This window comes from Scyliorhinus canicula, chromosome 19 (assembly GCF_902713615.1).
Source record: "Scyliorhinus canicula chromosome 19, sScyCan1.1, whole genome shotgun sequence".
NCBI classification, from domain to species: Eukaryota; Metazoa; Chordata; class Chondrichthyes; order Carcharhiniformes; family Scyliorhinidae; genus Scyliorhinus; species Scyliorhinus canicula.
In genome coordinates, this window is record NC_052164.1 from 19,320,299 (window position 1) to 19,347,846 (window position 27,548).

General features: G+C 48.2%; 1 protein-coding gene across 2 annotated transcripts; it reads left to right on the forward strand.

Moving 5' to 3' along the window:
- Nucleotides 1–484: 484 nt before the first annotated feature.
- Nucleotides 485–27,548, forward strand: LOC119954235. Of its 2 annotated transcripts, none has more exons than XM_038779307.1 (6): nucleotides 485–613; nucleotides 3,710–3,890; nucleotides 16,374–16,477; nucleotides 19,597–22,866; nucleotides 24,862–25,073; nucleotides 27,354–27,548. In XM_038779307.1, the coding sequence occupies exons 2-6, from the start codon at nucleotides 3,716–3,718 to the stop codon at nucleotides 27,421–27,423; spliced, it is 3,831 nt and encodes a 1,276-aa protein (XP_038635235.1). In that variant the 5' UTR covers nucleotides 485–613; nucleotides 3,710–3,715; the 3' UTR covers nucleotides 27,424–27,548. The 2 variants fall into 2 exon arrangements, with proteins under 2 accessions (XP_038635235.1, XP_038635236.1); XM_038779308.1 differs by lacking the exon at nucleotides 485–613 and adding an exon at nucleotides 791–984.

A 27,548-nucleotide genomic window follows, 5' to 3' on the forward strand; every position in this document is an offset into this window, starting at 1 on the left:
TGGGAGCAGGGGACCAGGAGGCTGGGGGTTGGGAGCAGGGAAGCTGGGGGGGGGGGGGGGGGGGGGGTAGGGGGCAAGGGAGCTGGGGGTTGGGAGCATGGTGTAGGGAGCAGGGAGCTGGGGGGAGTTGGGGGTAGGGAGCTGGGTGTAGGGAGCTGGGGGGAGTTGGGGGTAGGGAGCTGGGGGGAGTTGGGGGTAGGGAGCTGGGGGGAGTTGGGGGTAGGGAGCTGGGGGGGGGGGGGATAGGGAGCAGGGGACCGGGGGTAGGGAGCTGGGACCAGGAGGTTGGGAGCTGGGGGTTGGGAGCTGGGGGGAGTTGGGGGTAGGGAGCAGGGGACCGGGGGTAGGGAGCAGGGGACCGGGGGTAGGGAGCTGGGACCAGGAGGTTGGGAGCTGGGGGGAGTTGGGGGTAGGGAGCAGGGGACCGGGGGTAGGGAGCTGGGACCAGGAGGTTGGGAGCTGGGGGTTGGGAGCTGGGGGTAGGCAGTTTCAACCTCGAATCTCAAAACAGTTTCACTTTCGACTCTGACATTCTGGCTGCGTTTACGCTTTTCTCTGCCCCATTGTTTTGGATGCCGATGCGGGGGGGTGGGCAGATGCGCAGCAACCAGAGGTAGGAATCTACATGTCTTCCGTACTTTGGCAGAAGTTTTTGACCAAAAACACCCATTTAAAAAAAATCTTCACTTCGTGAAGTGGGAGGGCGGCGACGGGGTCGGGTGGGGGACAGGGTCTATGATATCTCTGCAAATCAACCCCTCATCAAAGGGGAAGTGAAGAGAGGCAGGGTGCAGGGGACGGACATTACTTTCAGTTTGGCACCCGGGCAATGGCGTGCAGCTCTCTGTCTCCGCGCTCCTGGAGAATGTCACCCTCTCCACCTCTTGTCTGAATCCCGGCTGCTGTGAAGGGCCCAGGCCTCGCCAGCTCTGAGGGGGACAACCTCACAGGCCCAGGGATCCCAAGCCTTGTTCAGCCCAGCAGGTGATTCTGCCCGACAATAGGATTTTTGTCTTGCAGATATTGATGATTTTATTCCAATTGTGTAATCTAATATTGGTAATTAACCTGTAACTTCGGTACTTAACATTGAGCTGCTGGTTTAAGGGTCTTTTTCCTCTACAACTCCGGGGGGAGAAAAGAGTTAAAGTTAAGTATTGAATGGTTTATGTGCACCCTCCCCTCCCCTTCTACTTGTCTGGGTACAGTAGTTTTTCGTTCATGGCATTTATTGCCCATCCACTAATATCCCTGTGAGGGGGGCGGGAGCAGAAGAGTCAACCACATTGGTCTGGAGTCACATGTAGGCCAGACCAGGTAAGGACGAGAGATTTCCTAGATTATCATAGAATTTACAGTGCAGAAGGAGGCCACTCGGCCCATTGAGTCTGCACCGGCTCTTGGAAAGAGCACCCTACCCGAGGTCAACACCTCCACCCTATCCCCATAACCCAGTAACCTCACCCAACACTAAGGGCAACTTTGGACACTAAGGGCAATTTATCATAGCCAATCCACCTAACCTGCACATCTTTGGACTGTGGGAGGAAACCGGAGCACCCGGAGGAAACCCACGCAGACACGGGGAGGATGTGCAGACTCCGCACAGACAGTGACCCAAGCCGGTATCAAACCTGGGACCCTGGAGCTGTGAAGCAATTGTGCTATCCACAATGCTACCTTGCTGCCAGATTTCCTTCCCTAAAGGACATTAGTGGACCAGATGTGTTTTGACGACAATCGACAATAGTTTAATGGTCGTCATTAGACTTTCCATTCCAGATTTTTATTGAATTCAAGTTTCACCATCTGCAGTGGCAGGATTTGAACCTGGGTCCCCAGAACCTTGGTCCCAAGAGCATTACTGGTTTACTAGGCCAGTGACAATGCCACTACGCCACCACCTCCCCAGTTGAGCACACCATGCTGCAATGCCCAATCCAGAACCCTGCATTAATTCAATATTCGGATCCCATCATGGCAATTTGAATTCTTTTTAAAATGTGGGCAGATTAAAAAGTTGGCGTTAGTTTTAAAAAAAACCCCGCCTGGTTCAATCATGTCTTTCAGTCCAGGAAATCTGCCACCCTCATGCTGTCTGGCCTCAGTGTGACTCCAGATTCACACCCATGCCCTCTGAAGGTGAAGCGAGCTCCAACAGGCAGGATAACTAGGGTTTGGCAATAAGTGCCAGCGATGACCACATATGGGGAAAGCAAACTTGGTATAACTGCTACTAGATTTTCATTTGTAGCAGAATTCAGTAAATCCTCATTGCAGAGATTTGCAGTTTTCTAGCTATTTAACTATACACAGTTAATTTGAAGCTAGGAGTAAATTGACAACCACATCAACGGAAAAATGTTAATCTACCAGAAAAAGAACACGTCAAAAAGAGTGTTTACAGTGGAGAGCCTTAGTCAACATCAGCATCTGTTTGTCCCTTGGCAGGCCTGCTATGAATGTCACCATTTTATGTTCTTGTTTTTAATCTACACGCAGGTCCTATTGGAACAAATCCTGCCAAATACAATAGGTTTAACCACATTGCAAAATGCCAATGTAATTTTGGAAGGAGAATCTTTAAAGTTTGGGTCATTGTGGCAACATAGGGGCTGGCTCACTCGGCTAAATCGCTGGCTTTTAAAGCAGACCAAGCAGGCCAGCAGCACAGTTCGATTCCCGTACCAGCCTCCCCGGACAGGCGCCGGAATGTGGCGACTAGGGGCTTTTCACAGTAACTTCATTGAAGCCTACTCGTGACAATAAGCGATTTTCATTTCATTTTTCATTCAACAGGAGACCATTTGACCTGTCATGCCTCTTTGAAAGAGCAGCCGTCGTTATTCTCGCATCACCTATTTTTGTCCCTGTAGCTCAATAAGTCCCTCATCTTCAAGTACCGTCTAACTCTTAAAATTATTTATGGAATCAGCTTCAACCTCCTTTTCAGCCAGAGCATTCCAGATCCTGGCAATTCTTGAATGGAAAGAAAATTCTCCTCATCTCCCCTCTAGATCTTTTTTCCACTGATTTTGAACCTATGACTTTGACCCAGTCACCAGAGGGAATATCTTTGCTCTTTCCTACTCCCACCAAAACCTCTCGCCATCTTGAAAACCACTGTTAGATCACCTCTAACACATCTCTGTTTTGAGGAGAACTCTCCTAACTTTTCCAACCTCTCCTCATAACTGAAGCCCCCTCAACTCTCCTTAACATCCTGTTTAAACTCTTCTGCATCAGAGCTGTCACATCTTTAGGATGCAACTATATGTTGAATGGCCCTATGCTAGAATGAATCACATTCAAAATGAGTCCTCTAATGTTTTATCGTCATCTGATCTACAGAATCATAATGAATGGTCGTGCTTAGCACATTTCTGTGCACTGCACCTAATGTCCTTCACTGTAAATTGACTAATAGTCAGCCTTGAAACCTTACCCTGCAAGAAACACCAACTACAGTTTAATCGTCACTACAGTTGTGTAAATGTCAAGCCCATCTCAAGGACCTGCTTCTGCTTTAAAGCTCATAATCGGTGTTGAATAAAAGACAGGAAGAGAAAAACTTGCATCACTATAGCACAGTCTTTGGGATGACCCAAAGCACTTTAGAGTGAATTAAATACTTGTAAAGCGTAGCCTGGGTTATAATGTAGGAATCACAGCATTGCTTTTAGATTTTGATCAAATGTTTTATTTGCAGTTTAAAATGGATCGAACCGTGCAGGTGTCTCCTCTACCTACAGGCATTTCAAAACAGAGCCTTGAAGACAAACTCATGATTCATTTTTTACGGTCCAAGAACGGAGGAGGCGAGATAATCGATATACTGTTCCCACCTGAATCTCCAACGTCTGCTCTCATTACATTTGAAGAGGCAGAAGGTAAAGCAGGAAATTCTAGAAAAGAGAAATGAGGGAATGCCGGCTAAAACCACGGTGAACTGAACTTGAGCAGATGGTTGGCGTCTGAAAGGAAAAGGTTTTTGGGTGTGTTGTTCATCACGGTCGTACCGCCCGCAGTGGTTCCCTTTCCCTGCGCTCAACCACCTCTCACCTCTCCCTGGTATCCACTCCCAGGATTCCAGCACTCCCACTGCCCCTTTTCTTTCAACTGATCCAGATCGGTTGCTGGGCAACCTATGGCACCGGGGGCCACATCTGGGTTCCAAGTGCAGCCCACCAGACATTTTGCTAATTGTTGCCCACGTGCGGGGCGCCACATTCCGTTGATTTCCGTCCACGTAGATTTTTTCCTACCGGTATGACTGAAGTAATTCACACGTAAAGCAAGGGCAAGTGAAGTGAGGTATGTGCTGATTGCTCACATCATTGACTGTGAGAGCCGTGCACCTTCTTTGCGCCCAAAGTGTAAATCTTTCTTTTGTTTTTACTATTTGAAATTGATGATAGTTCTTTAATATATAAATGAATAGACATTTTCTATAACCCATTTGATGCTCGATCAATGACTCCAGAAGCGAGATTGGACAACAATTGAAGGCTTTATTGGACTAGATGTTTACCCCAGCAGCACGGGTACAGAATGCAGCAGCTGGGGAGACACAGGCTCTCATACTCCGCCTTACTGGGCGGAACCAGCAGGCAGGCTTCACCAATGATCTTGCTGTCTCAGCTACCTCCCACACCAATGGTCTCAGAACATCAACCTGGGTACTGTAATACCCCCAAACACCGACTACCACATTCACCCCCTGTTAAAAAAAAGAGAGTCCGGCGGGGGTGGTGGTCTCGCGTTATACAGTGGTAGATGTTGAGGTTATGGTGGTACCTGGTATGCATTAGTACAGTGTTTTGCCTCGTTACATGTCGCAACTATTTACAGTATTTATTTACATTCATGTGTCAAAATGAAGCAATTAGTCGATCGGGGGCTCTGGTCGTCCTCTGCGATCATCACAGTTTCGGCGGTGATGCAGGTGCCGGCTCGGGCATCCGTGGCTCCGGAAGCATGGCTTCGGCTTCTTCGGTAACTTCATCACCCCTGGATGGGATCGGTGAGAGGACCGATCCACCTGGGAAGAGGGTGGCTGTGGGGTGCGCCGGTGAGAGGGAGGGTGAGGTTGGTGGGGGTTGGGGGGGGGGGGGGGGGTGGAGATCCAGCGGGCGCCAGGTCCCGGAGGGAGACCGTATCCTGTCGGCCGTCGGGGTACGCCATGTAGGCGTATTGAGGGATAGCGTGGAGGAGGTGGACCCTCTCGACCAATGGGTCCGACTTGTGCGCCCGCATGTGTTTGCGGAGCAGGATGGGTCCAGGAGCTGCCAGCCAGGTTGGGACCGAGGTCCCAGAGGAGGACTTCCTAGGGAAGAATAGGGGACGTTCATGAGGTGTTTCGTTTGCCGTGGTACACAGCAGTGATCGGATGGAGTGGAGAGCATCAGGACGGACTTCCTGCCAGCGGGAGACTGGGAGATTCCTGGACCGTAGGGCCAGTAGGACGGTCTTCCAGACCGTTCCGTTCTCCCTATCTACCTGCCCGTTTCCCCGGGGGTTGTAACTGGTCGTCCTGCTCGAGGCAATGCCCTTGCTGAGCAGGAATTGATGCAGTTCGACGCTCATAAAGGAGGACCCCCAATCGCTGTGTATGTAGGCGGGGAAACCGAACAGTGTAAAGATACTGTGGAGGGCTTTTATGACGGTGGGTGCAGTCATGTCGGGGCAGGATATGGCGAATGGGAACCGGGAGTACTCATCAATCATGTTCAGGAAATACGTGTTGCGGTGCGGAGTCGGTCCACTTGTGGGTTGGCACATGTGCCGCGGGATAGGGCATCAGGGGGCTCGTTAAGCTTCCCGGGACGATACAAGATCTCATAGTTGTAGGTGGGGAGCTCAATCCTCCACTGTAAGATCTTATTGTTCTTTATCTTGCCCCGCTGTGCATTATCGAACATGAAAGCAACCGACCGTTGGTCAGTGAGGAGAGCGAATCTCCTGCCGGCCAGGTAATGCCTCCAGTGCCGCACAGCTTCTACTATGGCCTGGGCCTCCTTTTCAACGGAGGAATGGCGGATTTCTGAACCGTGGAGGGTGCGTGAGAAGAAGGCCACGGGCCTGCCCGCTTGGTTGAGGGTAGCCGCCAGAGCTACGTCAGACACGTCGCTCTCGACTTGGAAGGGAAGGGATTCATCGATTGCGTGCATCGTGGCCTTTGCGATGTCCGCTTTGAGACGACTGAAGGCCTGGCGGGCCTCTGCCAACAGGGGAAAAACCGTGGATTGAATTAGTGGGCGGGCCTTGTTCGCATAGTTGGGGACCCACTGGGCATAATATGAAAAAAATCCCAGGCAGCGTTTCAGGGCCTTGGAGCAGTGGGGGAGGGGAAACTCCATGAGGGGGCGCATGCGTTCGGGATCTGGGCCTATAACACCATCATGCACTACGTAGCCGAGGATGGCTAGACGGTCGGTGCTGAACATGCATTTGTCCTTGTAGATTAGATTAAGGATTTTTGCGGTATGGAGGAATTTTTGAAGGTTGGTGTTGTGGTCCTGCTGGTCGTGGCCGCAGATGTGACGTTATCAAGGTATGGAAACGTGGCCCGCAAACCGTACCGGTCAACCAGTCGGTCCATCTGCCGTTGGAAGACCGAGATTCCATTTGTGACACCGAAGGCAAACCTTAGGAAGTGGTAGAGCCGCCCATCTGCTTCGAATGCAGTGTATTTGCAGTCGCTAGGGCGGATGGGGAGCTGATGGCAGGCGGACTTGAGATCCACCGTGGAAAAGACCTTGTATTGTGCAATCTGATTGACCAAATCAGATATGTGGGGGAGAGTGTACAGCGCGAGCTGCGTACACCTGTTGATGGACTGACTATAATCGATGACCATCCTATGCTTCTCCCCGATCTTTACAACCACTACGTGAGCTCTCCAGGGGCTGTTGCTAGCCTCAATAATACCTTCCTTCAGTAATTGCTGGACTTCTGACCTAATGAAGGTCCGGTCCTGGGCACTGTACCGTCTGCTCCTGGTGGCGACGGGTTTGCAATCCGGGGTGAGGTTTGCAAAAAGGGAAGGCGGATCGACCTTGAGGATCGCGAGGCTGCAGACAGTGAAGTGGGGGGGGGGGGGTATACGGCCGCCGAATTTAAAAGTTAAGCTTTGGAGGTTACATTGGAAGTCTAACCCTAGGAGCGTGGCAACACAGAGGTGAGCAAGGATGTAGAGCCGGAAATTTTTTAATTCCCTTCCCTGGACCGTGAGTTTCGCTACTAGAACCCTTTGATCTTTACAGAGTGAGACCCGGAGGCAGGGAGATTCTTTGGTTAACTGGGTGGATGGTAAGAGAACAGCGCCTTACTGTGTTGGGGTGTATGAAGCTCTCTGTGCTCCCGGAGTCGATCAGGCAGGATGTTTCGCACCCGTTGATGAGCACGGTTGTCGTCGCGGCCGTGAGCGTTCGGGGCCGAGACTGGTTCAGTGTCACCGAGGCGAGTCGTGGTAAAAGTTGGAGATTTTCCTCGGGCGGCGTGTGGTCATCTGAATCGGGGTCCTGAGACTCCAGCCAAGATGGCGGCGCCCACTGGTAGCACATGGCTGGGGATGTGCCAGATGGCGACGCCCATCCGTCGCACGTGGTCCCTGGGGAACAAGATGGCGGCACCCGGGGCCCGCACGTGGGTCGGGAAAAGGAAGATGGTGGCGCCCGCTGGCCGCACGTGGCTCGTGGAGGGAGTTGTGATGGCGGTCCAGGTTCGCTCCTGGAGACCGCGGCGATCGCCCAGGCCTGGCATACCGCCACAAAGTGGCTCTTTCTGCCGCACCGTTTGCAGGTGGAGGAGCGAGCCGGGCAGCGCTGCTGGGGGTGCTTGACTTGCCCGCAAAAATAACAGCAAGGTCCCCCGGGGTTGCCTGGTAGATGCGCGGCACAAGCTTGTGGGGGAATGGGGGATGCATCGGGGTCGGCCGCAGGGGGGGTTCCACACTGCCCAAGGGGCTGCCGCCCGGTCGGGGACGTACGCGCGGGCGTTTCGGGAGGCCACATCCGGGGAGCTTGCAAGGGCCCGTGCCTCCTTGAGGCCTAGTGTCTCTTTCTCTAGCAACCGCTGGCGGATTTGGGAGAACAGCATACCTGCAATGAATGCATCCCGGATTAAAAGTTCTGTGTGGTCGCTGGCTAAAACTTGTGGGCAGTCACAGTTCCTACCTAATACCAGGAGCGCATGGTAGAATTCATCCAGCAATTCCCCGGGGATTTTTCGCCTCGTTGCTAGCAGATGTCGGGCGTAGACCTGGTTTACTGGGCGAATATAGTGTCCTTTCAACAGGGTCATCGCAGCCTCAAAATCGTCCGCATCCTCGATGAGGGTGTAGATCTCTGGGCTCACCCTCGAGTGGAGAACTTGCATCTTCTGGTCCTCCATGGGTGTCGTTGTGGCTGTCCTGAGGTACCCGTTGAAGCACGCCAGCCAGTGTTTGAAGGTTGCCGCTGAGTTTGCCGCGTGGGGGCTGAGTTGCAGACACTCCGGTTTGATTCGGAGCTCCATTCTTTAAAATCTAGTCCAATAAATTGATGCTCGATCAATGACTCCAGAAGCGGGATTGGATGACAATTGAAGGCTTTATTGGACTAGATGTTTCCCCCAGCAGCGTGGGTACAGAATGCAGCAGCTGGGGAGACACAGGCTCTCATACTCCGCCTTACTGGGCGGAACCAGCAGGCAGGCTTCACCAATGATCTTGCTGTCTCAGCTACCTCCCACACCAATGATCTTACAGCATCAATCTGGGTACCGTAATACCCCTAATACCGACTACCACACCATTATTAAATATTCACTGTGTATTAAATGCATTTAAACTTATTCATGGGGTCATGGTTAGCGAGCAAGCCCAGTTTCAATCTTGCGGCCCACTGAGATGTTGAGAACCACTCATGCAACCCTCTCACTAGCTGAGGTTGCCCACCACTGATCTACACCCAAGACCGTTACAAAGGCTATCAGCCAGCGAGGCCTTTGATGCATTGGAATTGTGATTATGAATTGGGAGGACAGATCAGTGCTTTTAATTACTACGCCCTTTAATTTGGTCACTTTTTACATGGATAAAATTTGAATGATCGAGTAGTGTAAATTAAGCAGTTTTAATGAAAGAGTGGAGGGTTTTTTAATATACTGTACAGGTTCAGTTTGAATGATCAGCTACTTTCAATTAAGCAACTTCAGGGTGTAAGGTGTATTTTTTAAACATATGTTGATTCTGAGTAATGGGGTCAGTGTTGTCTTAGAAGACAGTCCAGGCGTTTGTCGACCTGGGTGGGAAGGTCCAAGAGATGAGGGAGTTGGCCCAGAACAGGATGCAGACAGTCCTCAGACTTGCAAAACAACTGCAGCTGGATTTTCCGCCAGTGGGACCCTCCGTTTCGCCGGCATCACATGCAAGCCCGCCGGATGTCCCGACGTGGGAATGTCCACAATGGGAAACCCCATTGACCAGCTGCCGAGATGGAGAATCCCGCTGTGGTGAGGGGGGGGTCAGCTGGTGACGCTCTGCGCAACCACGGGCCACGAGTTGGATGCATAACCAGGTGGCTGCCTTGCAGGCAGCGGCAATGGCGGTCCGTGCCTGCTGCATTTTGTACCCACGCTGTGTGGGGGAATGGAGAATCCCATCCCCGGTTTCTGATAATTCATTAACAGGCGCGACCTGGCATTATCCGGGCTTCCCCTGGTTTTCCGTCTCCATCAGGCGGATGTTCCGACGGCATGGTTCACTTGTGGTATTTAAAATCAGGAAACAGGCGCCGTGGCTGATGAGGGTGAGAGAGGAGGTAAGACATGGTCCCAAAGGTGCAGCCGTGTGCTGCCAGTCCTGCCGCTGGTTGGATGGGTGTCTGCCAGAGCCGGGGTGAATAATGGGGTACTGCCAGGGGATGGGCCATGGGACCGGGATACCCAGGCACGGGCCACCATTGCCACGGCCTGCAAGGCAGCCACCTGGTTATGCATCCAACTAGTGGCCAGTGGTTGCGCAGAACGTCACCAGCTGACCCCCTCCTCCCTCCTCACCACAGCCGAGCACTGCCCTCCTGACAGGGCATCATGTGGCCCACCCAAGGTGGGCACCTACACAGTAGACCCCATAGGTGGGCGCAGGATGGGGGCCACAGAACGTACCGCTGGCATGGTTTGTGCCAGCCACCTGTCAGGAACCTTTAATGAAATTTTTTTTTTTTCAAGAATTAATCCTTTCCGCTGGGCAGCGTGGGGAATTTTCCACCATTACCACATTTCTGATTGTGTAATCAATATGCCTGCTGTCAGTTTGTACATGTTCGTGTAGAGAGAGAGAGACATCCACTATCCGAGACTTGATTTTGAAAGTGCCACCATTTTGGACTCTTCCTGTGCACAAGCTGCCAGCAGAATTCCCCAAATTAAAAACAGGGAGAGAGAGGAGAAGAGTGAGGGCGCTGGGGAGGTGTGGGGGTGGGGGGAGTGACATAAAACTGTTGGGGTTATCATACTGGCCATTTTAATTTAATCAGAATTGTTTCATTATAAATTCTAATCTCAGGAATTGACATCAGAGGAATCCAGTGAAAAATCCCATTGAAGCTCCCCGTCTAATAAAATTATGTTGCCAATGAACCCTGCATTTATTCAGTCATAAACTTTCTTCTCACAGTGAGAAAAATCAAATTGAATCCAAATTTATAGAGCCTGCGAACAACATATAAAATCTGAAGTGAAACATTGTAATGGGCTTAGTGGCCAGGAATCTTCTCTTAAAATGGAGGCAGAAATGAAGTTGTGTTTAACTCACATTCTGTGATTTCCTGCTTGTGTTCCCCCCTGCCAGGAACCAACAGTCCCAGGGGTGCGGAGCGGTGGGCAAAGCTTCAGGGGGAACGGGTGAGGTGCAAATGGGGTGGGGGGAGGGGAGACATGCGGGGGAAGGGGCTGCAGTGCGGGTGGGGCCACCGTGTAGCCCACTGGGCCTGGTTGGGCACGGGGGTAACCACCATGCTAACATGTCTGCCCTTTACTCCCTGGAGAGAATGGATTTTGGTATCCAACTAGGAGTGGTTGGTATCTGCCTTCCTGCAGTAGCCGCAGCCCTGGCAGATGCCATGCGGCTGTAAGAGCTGGAGCTGTTCGAGAAGGGCCTGCAGCAAAGGACCCTGCCCCAGAGGAACAGGAGCCAGCCATTGAGGAGAGACAGCCGGCCGTTCAACAGCCTTAGGAGGAGGTGGGAAGGCGGCACCGCATCAGGCCTCATGTGTACCGGCAGCGCCTGTCATTCGAGAACCTGCCGGACTGGGCATGTTGTCAAAGTCTCCTGCTGGCCAGGGAGACCGTGCAACATATCTGCCACATCTTTGTGGAACCTGGAATCACAGGGGTATAGAGGGCTCCTTCTCCCGGTGGCTGTCAAGGTGACGGTCACCCTGAACTTTTATGCCAAGGGGTCCTTCCAGGCGCGGAGTGAGGACCTGTCGGGGATCTCACAGACCTCGGGGCACAGGAGCATCCATGCCGTCAGGGAGGCGCTCAATACCTGGTCAGCGGAATACATTAGCCTGAATATGGACCAAGCCCAAAAGGTTGTCCATGCAGCGGGATTCATCGCCATCGCCGGGATGCCCCAGGTCCAGAGGATGATCGATGGGACGCTTGCCCCCTTATGAGCACCGCCGCATGAGGGGGTGCACTTCATAAACCACATCGGGTTCCACTCCATGAACATGCAGTTGGTGTGTGACCACGGATTGCACATCATGCACGGCTGTGCCTGATGCCTGGGCGTCAGGCACAATGCATTCATCCTGGTGCACTCGACGGTGCGCGGCACTTTCGAGGTACCCACCGGGTGAGGGGTTAGCTCTAGGGTGACAGGGGTTATCCATTGCGGTCGTTGCTGATGATGCCTATCCCGGAGGCTGTAGACCAACGCAGAAACCCATTATAATGATGCGCATGCTGCGAGCAGGAGAGTGATTGAGCGGTGCATCGGTGTGCTCAAGACACGGTTCAAGTGCTTGGACTACTCTGGAGGAGCCTCCCAGTTTAGCCCCAGGAGGATCTCACACATTGCGGTGGCCTGATGCTTCCTGCACAACATTGCACAGCAGAGGAGCGACATGCTGGAGTGGTCAGAAGAATGCCAGGCTTCGTCCAACGAGGAGGATGCAGAGGAGGGCCTGGATGGGCAGAACATGGGGCTCGGGCAGCCACAGGAGGCTACACAACAGGTTTGTCAACTAGGGGGCCTGGATGGGGGCTGCTTAAACAGCACCCCACCCCAGCCCGGGTTGGACTCTTCCAAATGCACGTACAGGCACTGAATAATTGCTGACACCCACTCACGTGGTCCCCGGCTCTGTGCCTGCATCTCTAATATTGATGGGACAGCCCTTTCCAGAAATCCAAGATAGTCTGGACGGCAGCTGATCCCTGCGGTCAAGCGCCGTCTGACCGTCAACCCCCTTGTTGGGATCGCCAGGGTCCCAGGTTCGATTCCCCGCTGGTTCACTGTCTGTGCGGAGTCTGCACGTTCTCCCCGTGTGTGCGTGGGTTTCCTCCGGGTGCTCCGGTTTCCTCCCACAGTCCAAAGACGTGCAGGTTAGGTGGATTGGCCGTGCTAAATTGCCCTTAGTGCCCAAAAAGGTTAGGAGGGGTTAGAATTAGAATTAGAACAGTACAGCACAGAATAGGCCCTTCGGCCCTCGATGTTGTGCCGAGCAATGATCACCCTACTCAAGCCCACGTATCCACCCTATACCAGTAACCCAACAACCCCCATTAACCTTATTTTTTAGGACACTAAGGGCAATTTAGCCTGGCCAATCCACCTAACCCGCACATCTTTGGACTGTGGGAGGAAACCAGAGCACCCGGAGAAAACCCACGCACACACGGGGAGGACGTGCAGACTCCGCACAGACAGTGTCCCAGCCGGGAATTGAACCTGGGACCCTGGAGCTGTGAAGCATTGATGCTAACCACCATGCTACCCTGCTGCTGTTGGGTTGCGGGGATGGGGTGGAAGTGAGGGCTTAGGTGGGTCGGTGGGCCGAAGGCCTCCTTCTGCATTGTATGTTCTATATTCTTGGGGGTTCCTACATCCACCTGTTGTACTGCTGCACGTGTGTGGTGCGCTGCAGATAGTGCGCCCGGAGCCCTTTCACTAACATGCCTAACCGAGGTGAGAGTCTCTGGGATGGTGGAGGGTGTCGTTGCCAGCAATTCCGAGAAGTCGGTGTCGTCCTCGGATGTGTGCTCCGGGGTGTCGCGGGGTTACAGCTCGGGGCAGGGGACCGCAGATGGACACGCCTCATCTCCAGGTGACCCTGCAAGACATCTGACAAGACACATGGTTAGGCCACTGGTGGGGGGTGCCACACGTACCATAGGGACATTGCTATTCACTGTGGGCTCACTTGGTTCTCCAATGCCGACCTCCACCTGATGACTGCCCGCTCTCCGTCCCCACCGACAAGGTCCAATGCCCCCTGCTCTGCGACAGTGAAGGGCCGTAGGTCATGCGGACCATCTCCGGCCTTTTCTGTCTCCTACGGTTCTGGGCCCCCTACTCCGGGGACGGGGTGAGGGGTGGGGGGGGGGGGGGACAGATAGTGTACAGTGTCCAGGCTGACCCCCCGAGGTGCCGTAATGCCGGGTCCACGTTAGGTGGCGTCTCGCAGGCACGGCCGTTGAGACCCAGGCGCCGGGTGAATCTGGCGTCCGGTTATTTCGGCTCCGCCATTCTTTGAGATCATGCCTGATCTGATGTAATCTTCAACTCCACTTTCCTGCCTTATCCCCATAACCTTTGATTCATTAAAAATCTGTCTATCTCAACCTTGAACATACTTAACGCTCCAGCCTCTACAGCTCTCTGCGGTAAAGAATTCCACAGATTCACTACCCTCTGAGAGAAGAAATCCCTCCTCGTCGCAGTCTTAAGTGGGCGACCTCTTACTCTAAGATTATGCCCTCTGGTCCTGGACTCTCCCACAAGAGGAGATATACTCTCAGCATCTACCCTGTCAAACCCACTGAGAATCCTACATCTCAATAAGGTCGCCTCTCGGGCAGCACGGTGACGCAGTGGGTTAGCCCTGCTGCCTCATGGCGCCGAGGTCCCATGTTCGATCCCAGCTCTGGGTCACGCTCTGTGTGGAGTTTGCACATTCTCCCCGTGTTTGCGTGGGTTTCGTCCCCACAACCCAAAGATGTGCAGGCTAGGTGGATCGGTCACGCTAAATTGCCCCTTAATTGGAAAAAATGAATTGGGTATTCTAAATTTTAAAAATATACGGTCGCCTCTCATTCTTCGAAACTCCAATGAGTACAAACCCAACCTACTCAACCGCTCCTCATAAGAAAATCCCTCCATACCTGGGATCAACCTAATGAACCGACCCTGGGCTGCCTCCAATGCCAGTCTATCTTTCTTTAGATAAGGGGACGAAAATTGTTCACAGTATATTTGATGTTTGAATACAGTGGTTACCAGTGCTGTCTCACAGCACCCAAGCACCTGGGTTCGATTCCAATCTCGGGTGACTGTGTGGAGTTTGTCCGTTCTCCCCGTGTCTGTGTGGGTTTCCTCACACAGTCCAAAGATGCGCAGGTTAGGTGGTTTGGCTATGCTAAATTGCCCCTTCGTGTCCAAAGGTTGTGTGATGTGACAGGAATAGGCTGAGAGACTGGGCCTAAGTAAGGTGGTCTTTCGATGGGTCTGTGTAGACTCGATGGGCTGAATGGCCTCCTTCTGCACTGGAGGGTGTCTACAATTCATTTCTATGAAGTCAATGCTGTCACACTGTGTGGTATGCAATGTGGCACTTTAGACTGAATTAATTCCTGCGTTTGTTACGATAAGCACTGTATTCTCATGGCATACAGCTGCAGTAAAATGTGAATGAAAATCGCTTATTGTCACAAGTAGGCTTCAAATGAAGTTATTGTGAAAAGCCCCAAGTCGCCACATTCCGGCGCCTGTTCGGGGAGGCTGGTACGGGAATTGAACCGTGCTGCTGGCCTGCCTTGGTCTGCTTTAAATGCCAGCTCTTTAGCCCTGTGCTAAACCAGCCCCTTTGTTTTATTATTTCAAAGTGGAAAAGACCTTCATCCTTTCAGCACAACGGCTCCTCAGATTCAGCAATGCGCAACATTTTCTTTGTCCTTTATTGCATTGACTTGGAGTTGGCCAGGGGAGCATAGAGCGTGAGACGACAAAAGGCCTGATTAGGATTTCAGCAGCAACTGGATTGATGTAGGGGCTGGAGTAAGGGATGGAATTGATGGCAAGAGAGGCGGTGGAATGGTGGAGCTGGGTGTGGAAGCTGCTGCCCCCCCCCATGTCTGCATGTGATGTAACCAAGCAGTAGCATAGAGTTGAGGAAGAGGTAAGAGGCCACGGTAGAGTTCACAGGACAGCCCTGAGACAATAGCATGGGGGTGAGGAGCCAAGCCATTGGTGGGAATCGTCTAACTATGATCGAACAGGTAAGAATGGGACCAGGCGAATGTAACGTCACAAAACTGGACAAGATTTTGGAAGACAGAGATGTCGATTAGGTCAAAGGGTGCAGAAAGGTCTAGGAGGGAAAATGTTGCAGAGGATGCTATTTGTGATTTGGTTAGGGCCGTTTTGTATATTGAGGTAGCTGGTGAGAAAGCTGATTGGAGAAGTTCAAAGATGGAGTTGCGGGACACTGACCCAAATTAGGAGTGGAATTAGAAACTGATGATGGGGCCAGAGATGCCTAGGAAATCGAGAAGAGCCAAAGGTTGCATGGACAGAGGTGGCGAGTGTTCCATTTAGCAAGAGGGTGATGACGCTGATTTTTAAAGGGAGATGTGGGATGAAGACTGGTTAAGGTGGCAACCAGCAGGTAGTTGGGTGGTCAGGGGTTGAATTGGGAATTGTTTCGAGGGAGGAAGAGGTGGATGTTGTGGACAAGATGAGCTTGGAGAGGGCCGGGAGAGAAACTAGAAAGAGGAATGGTATGAGGACAAAGTTTGAGAAGAGTTATGATGTAGCAGGAAAAAGAGGAAGCAACAGCAGCATCTGAACGGATGGCAAGGAAAAAGATTAGCTTTGCATACTGTTGGATGTGAGTGTAGACGGAACAGGAGAGGATGGTTTAAGGAGGTGGATGGTGATGGGGAAAATAAATCATCTTTACTCTTCAAGGTGCTTCTAAATTATTGGTGTTTCTTTTTGGAAGTGAGATATTGCTATCGCGTGGAATAATGGGCCCGCGAATCAGACCAAATGTTCACTCGAGACACCCTATTTAGCAGGCCTGTTAACAGCTGATAATTTCAGTATATGTATAAAAATTTGTAATATTAACTGCAATAAATCTTTTCTATTCCTTACCCAGTGGCTCAGCGGGTTCTCGGAGTTGAAAATCACGTTCTTGAAATTAATGGGGAACATCATAAATTAAAAGTGGAATCAGCTTGTACTGAGATCAAAGTTGATCAGGTAACCAATGAATTATTTGAATATTCTCAAAATCTAGTGTATTCTTTACATATTTTATGATCATATGTGACCTTATGATGGTGCTCACCTGTGATGTGCAAACTGAAGGTTTAGATTTTGCACCTCTGGTGAAAGGCAATTCTCTGAAACATATTTTACTCTGAATGAGTGCAACACTTTCAGCAGAAATCTCATATGTGTTTTCAGTAAACGTGACCTTTGTTACAACAATTAGATGATGAATAGCAAATATACTTGAAAATACTTGCGAGAAGCAAGATACCTTCTGATGTAATATTTTCTGATTACTGTTGCACAGTGGCTTATGAAATACAACTGAGACCATCTTTACAAGCTACTACAAAATAGTTTTGAATGGTGACATTAGTTGTGTGTAGGGTGACATTAGTTATGAGTAGGGGTGGCACAGTGGTTAGCACTGTTGCCTCTCAGCACCAGGGACCTGGGTTCAATTACGGCCTTGGGTGATTGTGTGGATTGTGTACATTCTTGCCGTGTCTGCGTGGGTTTCCTCTGGGTGCTCCGGCTTTCTCCCACAGTCCAAAGACATGCACAGTCCAAAGATATGCAGGTTAGGTGGATTGGCGATGCTAAATTGCCCCTTAGTTGGTGTGGATAGGGAGAGGGGAGTGAGTACAATAGGGTGTTCATTTTAAAGTTCAGTGCAGACTCAATGAGCTGATTGGCCTTTTACTGCACTGTAGGGACTCTGTGGACTCATCAATTACCATGGGCGCGATCTTCCCAAAAGGGAACAAAGTTCCAGAGCGAGCAAGTTTAGCCGCGAAACATATGGCTATTCAATGCGACTCGTTTTGAACAAAGGGCCGAAACGGGGAACGCGCGGCCATGGTCGCACATAGTTTCATTTTTTACAATGGGGAGCTCAGCTCGCCGCAAATCCCCGTTGAAGTGCACAAAAAATAAATCCCAGCCCGAACGCAACATGGGAGCCCCCAACACCCACAGCAAGTACCCTGGCCCAATTGCGCACGCACACAAAATATGCCAGCTTGGCACCCTGGCAGTGCCACCTGGGCAGGTTGAATCTCACAAAGTGTTGCGAACTGGGTAGATCCCAGGAGCGGGGTCTCCCGTTTTTCACCAGCCATGCTGTGCCATGGCAGGCTGCTTTTCTATTGCAGATTGGCCGGAGGATCGCGCCCCATATCTGCTGCTAAATTTGTCATACTATTTCTTTTTGTTGTTGAATTAAATGAAATGAAATCACACACGATGCCATTTTATATCTATCAATAATCACTCCAAAAGAAATCTGTGCAGTTTCTACAAGTTTTTAAAAATGATATACCTGTGTTCACCTTCATAATGCAAATTGGATATTTGTGATTCTGTAATTACATCCTCTCCCCAGCATAGACGTGTCATAGAAATTTTGCATTCTAAATGTGGCGATAGGAGTGGGTTAGCTCAGTTGGCTCGCGTGTGTTGCAGCATGCAGCTTAACACAAACAGCGCAGGTGCAAGTTCTATCTTGGCTGAGATAGTTCTTGTGACCTGCCTCCTTGCCTTGTCCCGTTGTGATAGTATGGCTCGAGTCATACTAAGCAACCCTCGGACAATGAGGATACTAGATAGAGAGAGAAATTTGGATACAGCAATTTATATTTCAATTAGCACATTGGGCATAGAGTGAGACATTAAAATGGGGACTGAATGTCAGCACACCTTGACCTCTAACCTCTAACTGCACCAGAAGGCTACATGTGATTTTGACCATCTGCCACAGGAGGTTGATTAATACACAATCATTGAATTTTATTACCACAATTCACAATTATACATCACACTTCACATATTTGCTAAGGTTTCGATATATACCGTAGATCAGAGTAAAGGTTGACGTGACATGTAAGGTGACCCTCTTTTTTCAGCCTCAAAAGTCATGTATTGTGTATACTTAGTATACAGGTCGAGTGGCAAGGTGGCGCACTGGTTAGCACTACTGCCTCACAACGCCCAGGGCCAAGGTTCGATCTCGGCCCTGGGTCACTGTCCGTGTGGAGATTGAAAATTCTGCGTGGGTCTCACCCCCACACCCCAAAGATGTGCAGGGTAGGTGGATTGGCCACGCTAAAGTGGCCCTTAATTGAATTTTTAAAAAAAGCTATAGTCAGCCTCAATTTTCCACTCCACATATGGATGTTTGACTTAACAGTACTTTATAACTGGGCTCAAGGGATCAAGCAGGTGATACGGGCTGTGTTGCGAATACGCACAGGTGTTTAATACATATCCATTTAAAACAGATCATGTGGTGTGGGCATCGCTGGCTGTGCCAGCATTTATTGCCCATCCCCAAGGACATTTAAGAGTCAATCACATTGCTGTGGATCTGGAGTCACATGTAGGTAGACCAGGTAAGGACGACAGATTTCCTTCCCTACTATTAAACCAGATGGGATTTAGGACAATCGACAATAGTTTCATGATCCCCTTTGGACTTTTATTTCCAGATTTTTGTTGAATTCAAACTTCACTATCTACCATAACGGTATTCGAAACTGGGTCCCCGAGCATGATTCTGGGTTACTAGTCCAGCGATAATAGCACTACGCCACTGCCTCCTATCAGTGGTATCTATCGGTATTTAATATTGCATAGCGTTACCTCCTTTACTATGCTACTGCACCCCTTTCCAAACATCTATGGATTCTCTATGACTCTGCAGAAATATCAATTTTGTTTAAGATGGGGGTCAGCAGAATGTACTCGATTATTTAAATGGATGCAATTTTGTGAAGTAAGAGGCACAATTACCGTTGGGATTTATTTTGCATGTACAGATGAATCTTTTAAGGCCCTAGTTTTTAAAAATATATTTAGAGTATCCAATTACTTTTTTTTTCCAATTAAGGGGCAATTTAGCATGGTCAATTCACCTACCCTGTACATCTTTGGGTTGTGGGGGTGAGACCCACGCAGGCAACGTGGAAACGCCACACACAGTTACCTGGGGCCAGGATCGAACCCGGGTCCTCAGCACCTTGAAGCAGCAGTGCTAACCACTGCGCCACCTAAGCCCAATTACCTGTTGCAGAATGTAACCCATATTTATTTTTAAAATTTTCTTGCAGGTCATCCTCCACGTTTCCATGACAATAAATTATGGAAAACTTTTGGGTGGAAAAAAATTGATGAGACATTTTCAGAAGATGGACAGAGATATCCAGTTTAGATTTGATCAGAAAGCAGAACAGTGCAATGTTGCTGGAACATTTGCAGCCATACAGAAACTAAGTGGGGCAATTCATCAGTTGCTCAATTTAAACCCCAGCCAAACCAACAGCGACTCCAATGAAGCTGAGCAACACCATCGCGAGGGCTTGCAAAACAGCGTCCCAGGTAGATCAAGCAGCTTTAGAAAGGTTGAGCAGAAATCAATTGCAGATTCCAGCTCCAAGGGGGAGCATTTGGAATTGCAAACTAAAACCAGAGTGCAAAGCTTTGCACAAAGTGGTGTTGGAAGAGACACTGATTTGCAACAAGGCAGTGAGAGACAGACTAGGAATTTTGAAGATTACACTTTATTGATGGATTCTGACATTTATGGATATATTCAGAAATTTTACAAAGACGGGTATCAAGATATTCTGCGTCAGTACCTTGTGAAGGTGGTGGATTTTACCAGTGAAGACGTCACCACCTTAATTTTACAAGAGGCTTCTGATTGTCCGGACAGCAAAGTATCTCTGCCTCAAGCACATCAGGAACTTTCTAAACTCTACCAGAACTTTGAGTTCAGGCTCCGCAAGGAACAGATTAGCAAGAAAGATATAACTTCCGACATAAGTGTCCTACAGAACATCTATGCAAGCCTTCAGATTCAGTTCGCTAAAATAAATTTCAGTGAAAACGAAAACTATTTTTACCTAATAGGCACTTCAGACGATTGCTCTCTGGCTAAGAAATGTCTAGAGGATTTGAAGAAAGAAGTGGCAGGAAGATCGCCAAAAGGAAAGCATCCAGCTTCAAGCCGAGACTCTGAAAGTCGTCGAGCTAGAGACAGCCATATACCTCAGCCTTTGCGGGATGGCAATGAGCATTCTGAGCAAGTAGGAGTCTCAAAAGCAGACTCCAAGAAAGATCACAAATTGGCCCCAACCTTCAGTGGTCTGGGGGAAAAAGTCAGTCCTTTGAAGGCAGGGAGCAGACTAGCTGAAGGCAATTTGCTTCTGAAACCTGAGCAAGCACATACAGCCAGTAGCTTTTTTACAGGCTATCGTATGGAGACTAATCCACAGGATGTCAAGTATCTGTTGTATTCAGAGATGCAGCAAAAACCCAGGCATTGTACGACTGACAGCGAAATGTTTACTTCTGCTGGCGAAGCATTGACCAGTGGAACGGGAGAGTCCGTTGTACCTAGAAAAACTGAGGAAGACTCTTTTCTTAAGACGTACAAAGACTTTTCTGTCTTTAGTGGTCAGTCCAAGGATCTCAAGAGTCCTGGCCAAACGGATGATAACATTCTGTTCAAGTCACATGAAGGCTCTTCAATTGTTGGCACAAATAAAGTAGACAAACTTTTCCAATCCGCCAAAGGTAACAAAACACACGGTCCTATCAAGCCATATCACTTTGAAACATCAGCTGGTACCCTCTTTCACCAGGGAGATCTGCTGAGTGACACGCACACACTCCAGTCTCTGACTACCACCACAGGTTCAGAAGGCCATACATTCAAACCCTCACTGAGAAGAACCAACAGCTTTTCTGAATACTCAAAATCAAAGTATTCCAGAGATTTTAGCGACAGTTTCCAGGGAATACCCAAAGTCAATCCAGTTGAACAAGTGCACATCACTGAAGAGATTCCAATGGAGTCAGTTGTATGGTCCTACCTGAAGGACATCTATGATTCTTCCATTAGAAACATTGGTGCCGAAACAGATGTGATGATGAATGAACAGATCCAGGGGGATATAACGATCATAAAATTAACAGCATTGAATAAAGCCAATATCACAGCTGCCAAGCAGGCCATTTTGTCACTTTACACAATGGTAATGAAGCATTTGGTTCAACAGTTTATTTCTTTCACAGATCTTGGCATCGAGGACCACAAAGCAGTGGAGAGGTGGTACATGGGTCTGAAAAAAAAGTTTCCAGAAGTAAAATTCATTATTGAGCAGACAGGTTTCAAAATTGTTGCCACGTATGAACATTGCATGAAAGTAGTAGAAACCTTTAAGTCCAAGTTGAAAGATCCAGTTTCCTCCACAGACCTAGGGTCCATCTCAGCTTCTGATCCATGCTCATTTACTGGCACAGATACATTCACAGGTACCGAGGGAAAGGACCTCAGGAGATTTATAGAACGTTCTTCATTTTTGGATCAGAGTCCTCATAGTGGGAAGAAGCCGAACAGCTTCCACACTCCAGCCCACCACGTGGATGAGACCAGTCCGAGAGAAAGTGCAAAAACAAGAGAAGAGCATCCTTTATTTCAGACAGATCAGGAACTCATTGAAGCCAGAGGTCACCAGAAAATTGCAGGAAGTCCCAAAAAGAATTGGCATTCTCAGCCAGATGTGGAAGAGGAGGAGAGTCAAAAGAATAAGAAAACCTATTCAAATGAGAACAGTGGCCCTGCTTCAAATTCAAGGCAGGAACACAGTCCACTTACGGATCAGAAGAAATCACCAAAACCTTTTGACGAATACAGTCAGTTCGGGTTTCTTCATGATCAAGCTGATTATAAAAGTCAGAAGATGAGCAAGCAGATTGGGGATGGAGAGGGAGTCAAGGCAAAGAAGGCATTGCCTGATAAATTCAATTTTAATGCCAACAGGGTGGGGAAAGAGAGTCATTGGTGCAATAGAGAAGACAGTTTGCATTGCAATAAACTGGACAGCGGCACACAGTCATTGCCACTATTTTCTTACATTGGCACATTAGTGCCGCAACAAAGTAGAGATGGCCCACATGCCTCGGAGTCAGCTACAAATTCAGGAGACCACACGCAAGAACAATATATGCAGCAGCAAGAGGAAGGCAGTTTGACAACCTCACAAGAAAAGAAAACGATGAGAAATTCTCAGCAAAATCAACCCAGAAGTCCAGCCATTGGATTGGATGCTGAAGAACTAAACAGATCAGCCAGCTCTTGCGCTAGCTGTAAGAAAAATGGCCGGTTATTAAAGTTGGACTGCGGTCACAGTTTGTGCAAGGAATGCCGCACACATTCACAACCACTTTGTCCAGCATGCGACCAAACTGTTCCATCAATTAGAAATGAAAACCAGCCCATGGGTACCATGGTCTGGACATCTGTGAACAACTTAGTTGGAGGTAAAGAGATGATGTTGAAAATAACCTACAAAATCCTTGATGGTATCCAACGGGTAAGTAGCCTGGCTCAGTTAAGAACTAAGTCATAGTAATGGGTGATCAGTGGGTCTTCTATAGTTTTGGTCAAATTTTGCTTCTAGTTTGTCTGATGCTGTTGAGCTGACTTTTGCAGGAGTGCCTAGTAATAAAAGGCCTTTGTTGATAAGCCATGATGTGGAGATGCCGGCGTTGGACTGGGGTGAGCACAGTAAGAAGTCTTACAGCACCAGGTAAAAGTCCAACAGGTTTGTTTCAAACCACTAGCTTTCGAAGCACTGCTCCTTCCTCAGGTGAATCAGCTGAGGAAAGAGTAGAGCTCCGAAAGCTAATGATTCAAAACAAACCTGTTGGACTTAACCTGGTGTGGTAAGACTTCTTATTGTTGATAAGATTCAAGAGATTTAGAACATTAAATCATTAATTGGACATGTGCTGTGGAAAGTGTTAATTCTTTGTTAAACCTTAACATTTAGTCACACCTTATTTCCAATATTCATAACGCACAGTTGAGGCAATTTTGCCAGCGTGTAAAAGAACGACAGTGAATCTGAGGTCCACATTACGTTTCTCAGTTCTTTTTTTGACTTCTGTTGGCTTCAACCCCAGCCTCCAAGATTTAACAATGATTGTACTCACTTCCTGTACATTTACAAGGCACATTCTAGCGGTAGCTACTCCTGTACGTCACAGAGCTGAGTTTATGGTTGTGTTACGACTAGTGCGCAGTCAATTCCAGCCCCACTTGACCCGGAATTGCAACACATGTGAAATTAGATTTTATATCAATAACCATGGCTTTGGCCGAGTTAAATTGACCACAGTCAACAGGTTTGTAAAATTTAAACACAAGTAACCTTTTATTATTAACAGTAATTGTAATTAAATAGGCAAAAAATAAAACTGGTTATCTACTGTCTGACTCCCAACCCCCACCCCGCCTTAAAACTCCCACACCCTCTACACACAAACACATGACACAGAGGGAAAAGGGTGGCTGAGAGGTAAAGAAAATATCAAATCTTTTTTTTTCTTTTTTTAAAATAAATTGAGTACCCAATTAATTTTTTCCAATTAAGGGCAATTTAGCATGGCCAATCCACCTACCCTGCACATCTTTGGGTTGTGGAGGCGAAACCCATGCAAACACGGGGAGAATGTGCAAACTCCATACGGACAGTCACCCAGAGCTGGGATTGAACCTGCTGTTTAGGTGCTGGTTTTGCACACTGGGCTAAATCGCTGGCTTTTAAAGCAGACCAAGGCAGGCCAGCAGCACGGTTCAATTCCCGTACCAGCCTCCCCGAACAGGCGCCGGAATGTGGCGACTAGGGGCCTTTCACAGTAACTTTTCACAATAAATTCATTGAAGCCGACTCGTGACAATAAGCAATTTTCATTTTTTTCATTTAATTTTAAAAGGCATATTATGATTATGGGTCCACAAACCAAAAATAATACAATAAAATAAATGGGAGCAAAGGAAACAAACAGGAAGGAGGATTCTTAGTTGTTACACATTTTCCTTGTTACAAAGAGAACACCATCTCTTTCAAGGAAGCAATGTAAAAGATATGTTTTCTTAGTTTTTTTAAAAGAATACCTTTTCCATCTGGATGGAATTCTAGTTTGGTAGCAATGCAGTTCAAAAGTGGTTGTGGGTCCTAATAAGACAGGGCATATCTTCCAAAACTCCCTGGAATCATTGGATGAAAATGCTGCTAACGACGACACATTTCATGTGATGCGAGCATTGCTGGCAACGCCAGTATTTATTATGCATCTCTAATTGCCCTTTAGGTGGTGATGGTAAGTTGCTTTCTTGAACTGCTGCAGTTCATCTGAAGTAGGTAAATTCACTGTTTGGAAGGGAGTTACAGGTTTTTGACACATCAGCTGAGGTACAGCAATAAAGTTCCAAATCAGGGTGGTGTGTGGCTTGGAGGCAGACTTGCCCATGGGGGGGCTGGAAAGAATCTGCTGCTTTTAATTCTTCTTTTCTCTTTTTTAAGGAATGCGATCCAAACCCAGGACAGCCATTTACAGGAGGTTTGTTTACAGCCTACTTGCCTGACAATCGTTCAGGAAATAAGATCTTAAAATTGTTAGTAGACGCCTTTAACAGAGGCCTGACCTTCAAAATAGTACCATTTCCCTCAGGATCAGCCCACGTGACATGGAATGACATTCCTCATAAGACAAAGATAACTGGAGGAAGATATCAGTAAGTCTTTTCCTCTTTTAAACTGATGGTTATTCCCTTATTCTACTTTGAGACTAATTCAGTGCAACAATATTGATCAATGCGCCAGCAACTTCAACAACAGTAAACCTGTATGTCAGTTACTAATACAATTACTTAAAAAAAATTTAGAATACCCAATTATTTCTTTCCAATTAAGTTTAGAGTAGCCAATCCACCTAACCTGCACATTTTGGGTTGTGGGGGTGAAACCCACACAGACACAGGGAGAATGTGCAAACTTCACATACACAGTGACCCGGAGCCGGGATCGAATCCGGGTCCTCAGCGCCATTGGCAGCAATGCTAACCACTGCGCCACCGTGACGCCCGGCTAATACAGTTGCATTTGATTTTGTCTATAAGCTGTTGGATCAGGCCTCCCAGTGCATTTTCATTTAAAATCCTATCTTAAACAAGACACACACACAGTTGAGTTTGATACAGGAGTTATTTTGGATGAGGCCTTAGCCCGTGAAAGAGTTATAACACAACGAACATTCCTTCCTCAACCAATCCTTTGGAAAGTTAAGGATGTTACACAAATGCAAACAAATTCCACAGTAGTCCATGAATTTTAAAAAGTATAAACAGAAAATTCTGGAAATACAGAGGTCAGATGTCATGTTTGAAGATCAAAGTATTAACAACAAGCATCAGCAGCTCAAGTGAACAAGCCTCAGAATGGAAAAATCAGCAATGTAACAGGCTTCAAGCAGATATGTGGGGTAGAAGAGAGAAACAACAAAAAAAAGGTAAAAGAGATGGGCAGTTTGGATTGTGAAAATGGAGGCACAAGTAGGTAGTGTGAGGTTGGATTGAGAGAGTAATAAAACAAATCTCCATAGAGGAGGTCAACTGATGGTCTGAGAAATGATGGCTTGATATTCAACCAGAATGGCCTGATTCAGGGGGAGTCAGATGCTCTTGGGAGTTGACATTGAGCCTGCACATGGTCTGTTGGGCAAACAATTGCACCAGCCCTCACAATGGGTTTGATATGAATGTCAGGTTTGAACTTATGGGGACATCTGGTGGCGGTGATGTGGTGAGTAATTGCACACGTGGTTGCTTCCGCCAGGGCACTTGGTTTTTGGTCCTTTCTGTTCAGTTTTCAGGAGAAAATGGGCATAATTTGATGTAATACGGTCCTGTTGTTCAAATAATGTCCGGCAGAAGTAGTTCTAAGCAGAAGTCATGCGAGGGAACGTTGATGGAATCAGTAGCCCCTAGATCCTCAGCAGTGGAGGGAACGTGGCGGTGGTTTCTGTGGAAGTTGTAAGCCCTCAGTGGACAAATGAGAAGTTGCTTAGCTTCCTGACCGGCGAGTCTAGGAATCAGCTACAGGCGGTTGCTGAGGATCTGGAGAAGGTAATGGAGGGGGGTTTTGGCCCCAGTTCGGGTGACCATGGAGAAGTTGGACTGGTGAATGGAGGTACATGGAGCAATGATACAGAAGGTTGAGGCGGTGCTATCTGACCACAGTCATCATATTTCCTCATTGGAGGTAGAGATGATGGAGGAGCAGAGGGTGCTAAAGGCCAAGATGGACAATCTGGAGAACCACTCCAGATGGCAAAATGTAAGGCTCATCAGGCATCCAGCTCCGTGGACCACATATTCAAGATGTTCGGAAAGTTGGTGGGAGTAGGGAACCTTCTCCACCTCTCCAGTGTTGGACCATGACGCAGAAATCCCAAAGAGCAGAATTTTAAAGGTGAAAAATACATTGTTATGGTGTAACCACTAAAATCCCATTGGTCAGCTAAACTATTGGAGTCACCCATGTGCAATAAATTTCTTACAAAAATCACAATGACCTAAAGAGGGATAAAACATTGAGCTATCAATTTAATTGAATTGCAGCACTGTACTACACTACCATGTTAATGATGGTCAATAATATATGGTACTCAGGGCAGCACGGCGGTGCAAGTGGTTAGCACGGTTGCCTCACGGCACTGAGGTCCCAGGTTCAATCCCGGCTCTGGGTCACTATCTGTGTAGAGTTTGCACACTCTCCCCGTGTTTGCGTGGGTTTTGCCCCCACAACCCAAAAGATGTGCAGGATGGGTGAATTGGCCACGCTAAATTGCCCCCGAATTGGAAACAAATAATTGGATACTCTTAACTTATTTTGAAAACAAATAATAATTTATGGTATTCTTTCAAAAAGAAAAATCATTACCCAACTAATACTTTGCTCAGCAAGACTGATTTTGAACAAAATTCCTTTCTAACAAAACATTTGTTGCTTTACAGGCATGGTAATCCTGACGCAAGTTATTGTAAGAATGTTTTGGCAGCTTTGGAGAAACATGGCCTTCAGTGAAGTCAAAAGTATAATAGCAAAATCTGTGGAAGTAGCATTTTAGTGTACATTTTTTTTTTCATGCTTATTGTATTTTTTTTAAAAATCTGTTATTTCAGGATAAAGAGAAAATTGTATAAAACAAA

Coding starts and splice junctions, on each gene's coding strand:
- LOC119954235 (XM_038779307.1), top strand. CDS start 3,716: ATGGATCGAACCGTGCAGGTGTCTCCTCTACCTACAGGCATTTCAAAA. Junction 3,891..16,373: donor TACATTTGAAGAGGCAGAAG/GTAAAGCAGGAA, acceptor TTCCTTACCCAG/TGGCTCAGCGGGTTCTCGGA. Junction 16,478..19,596: donor CTGAGATCAAAGTTGATCAG/GTAACCAATGAA, acceptor ATTTTCTTGCAG/GTCATCCTCCACGTTTCCAT.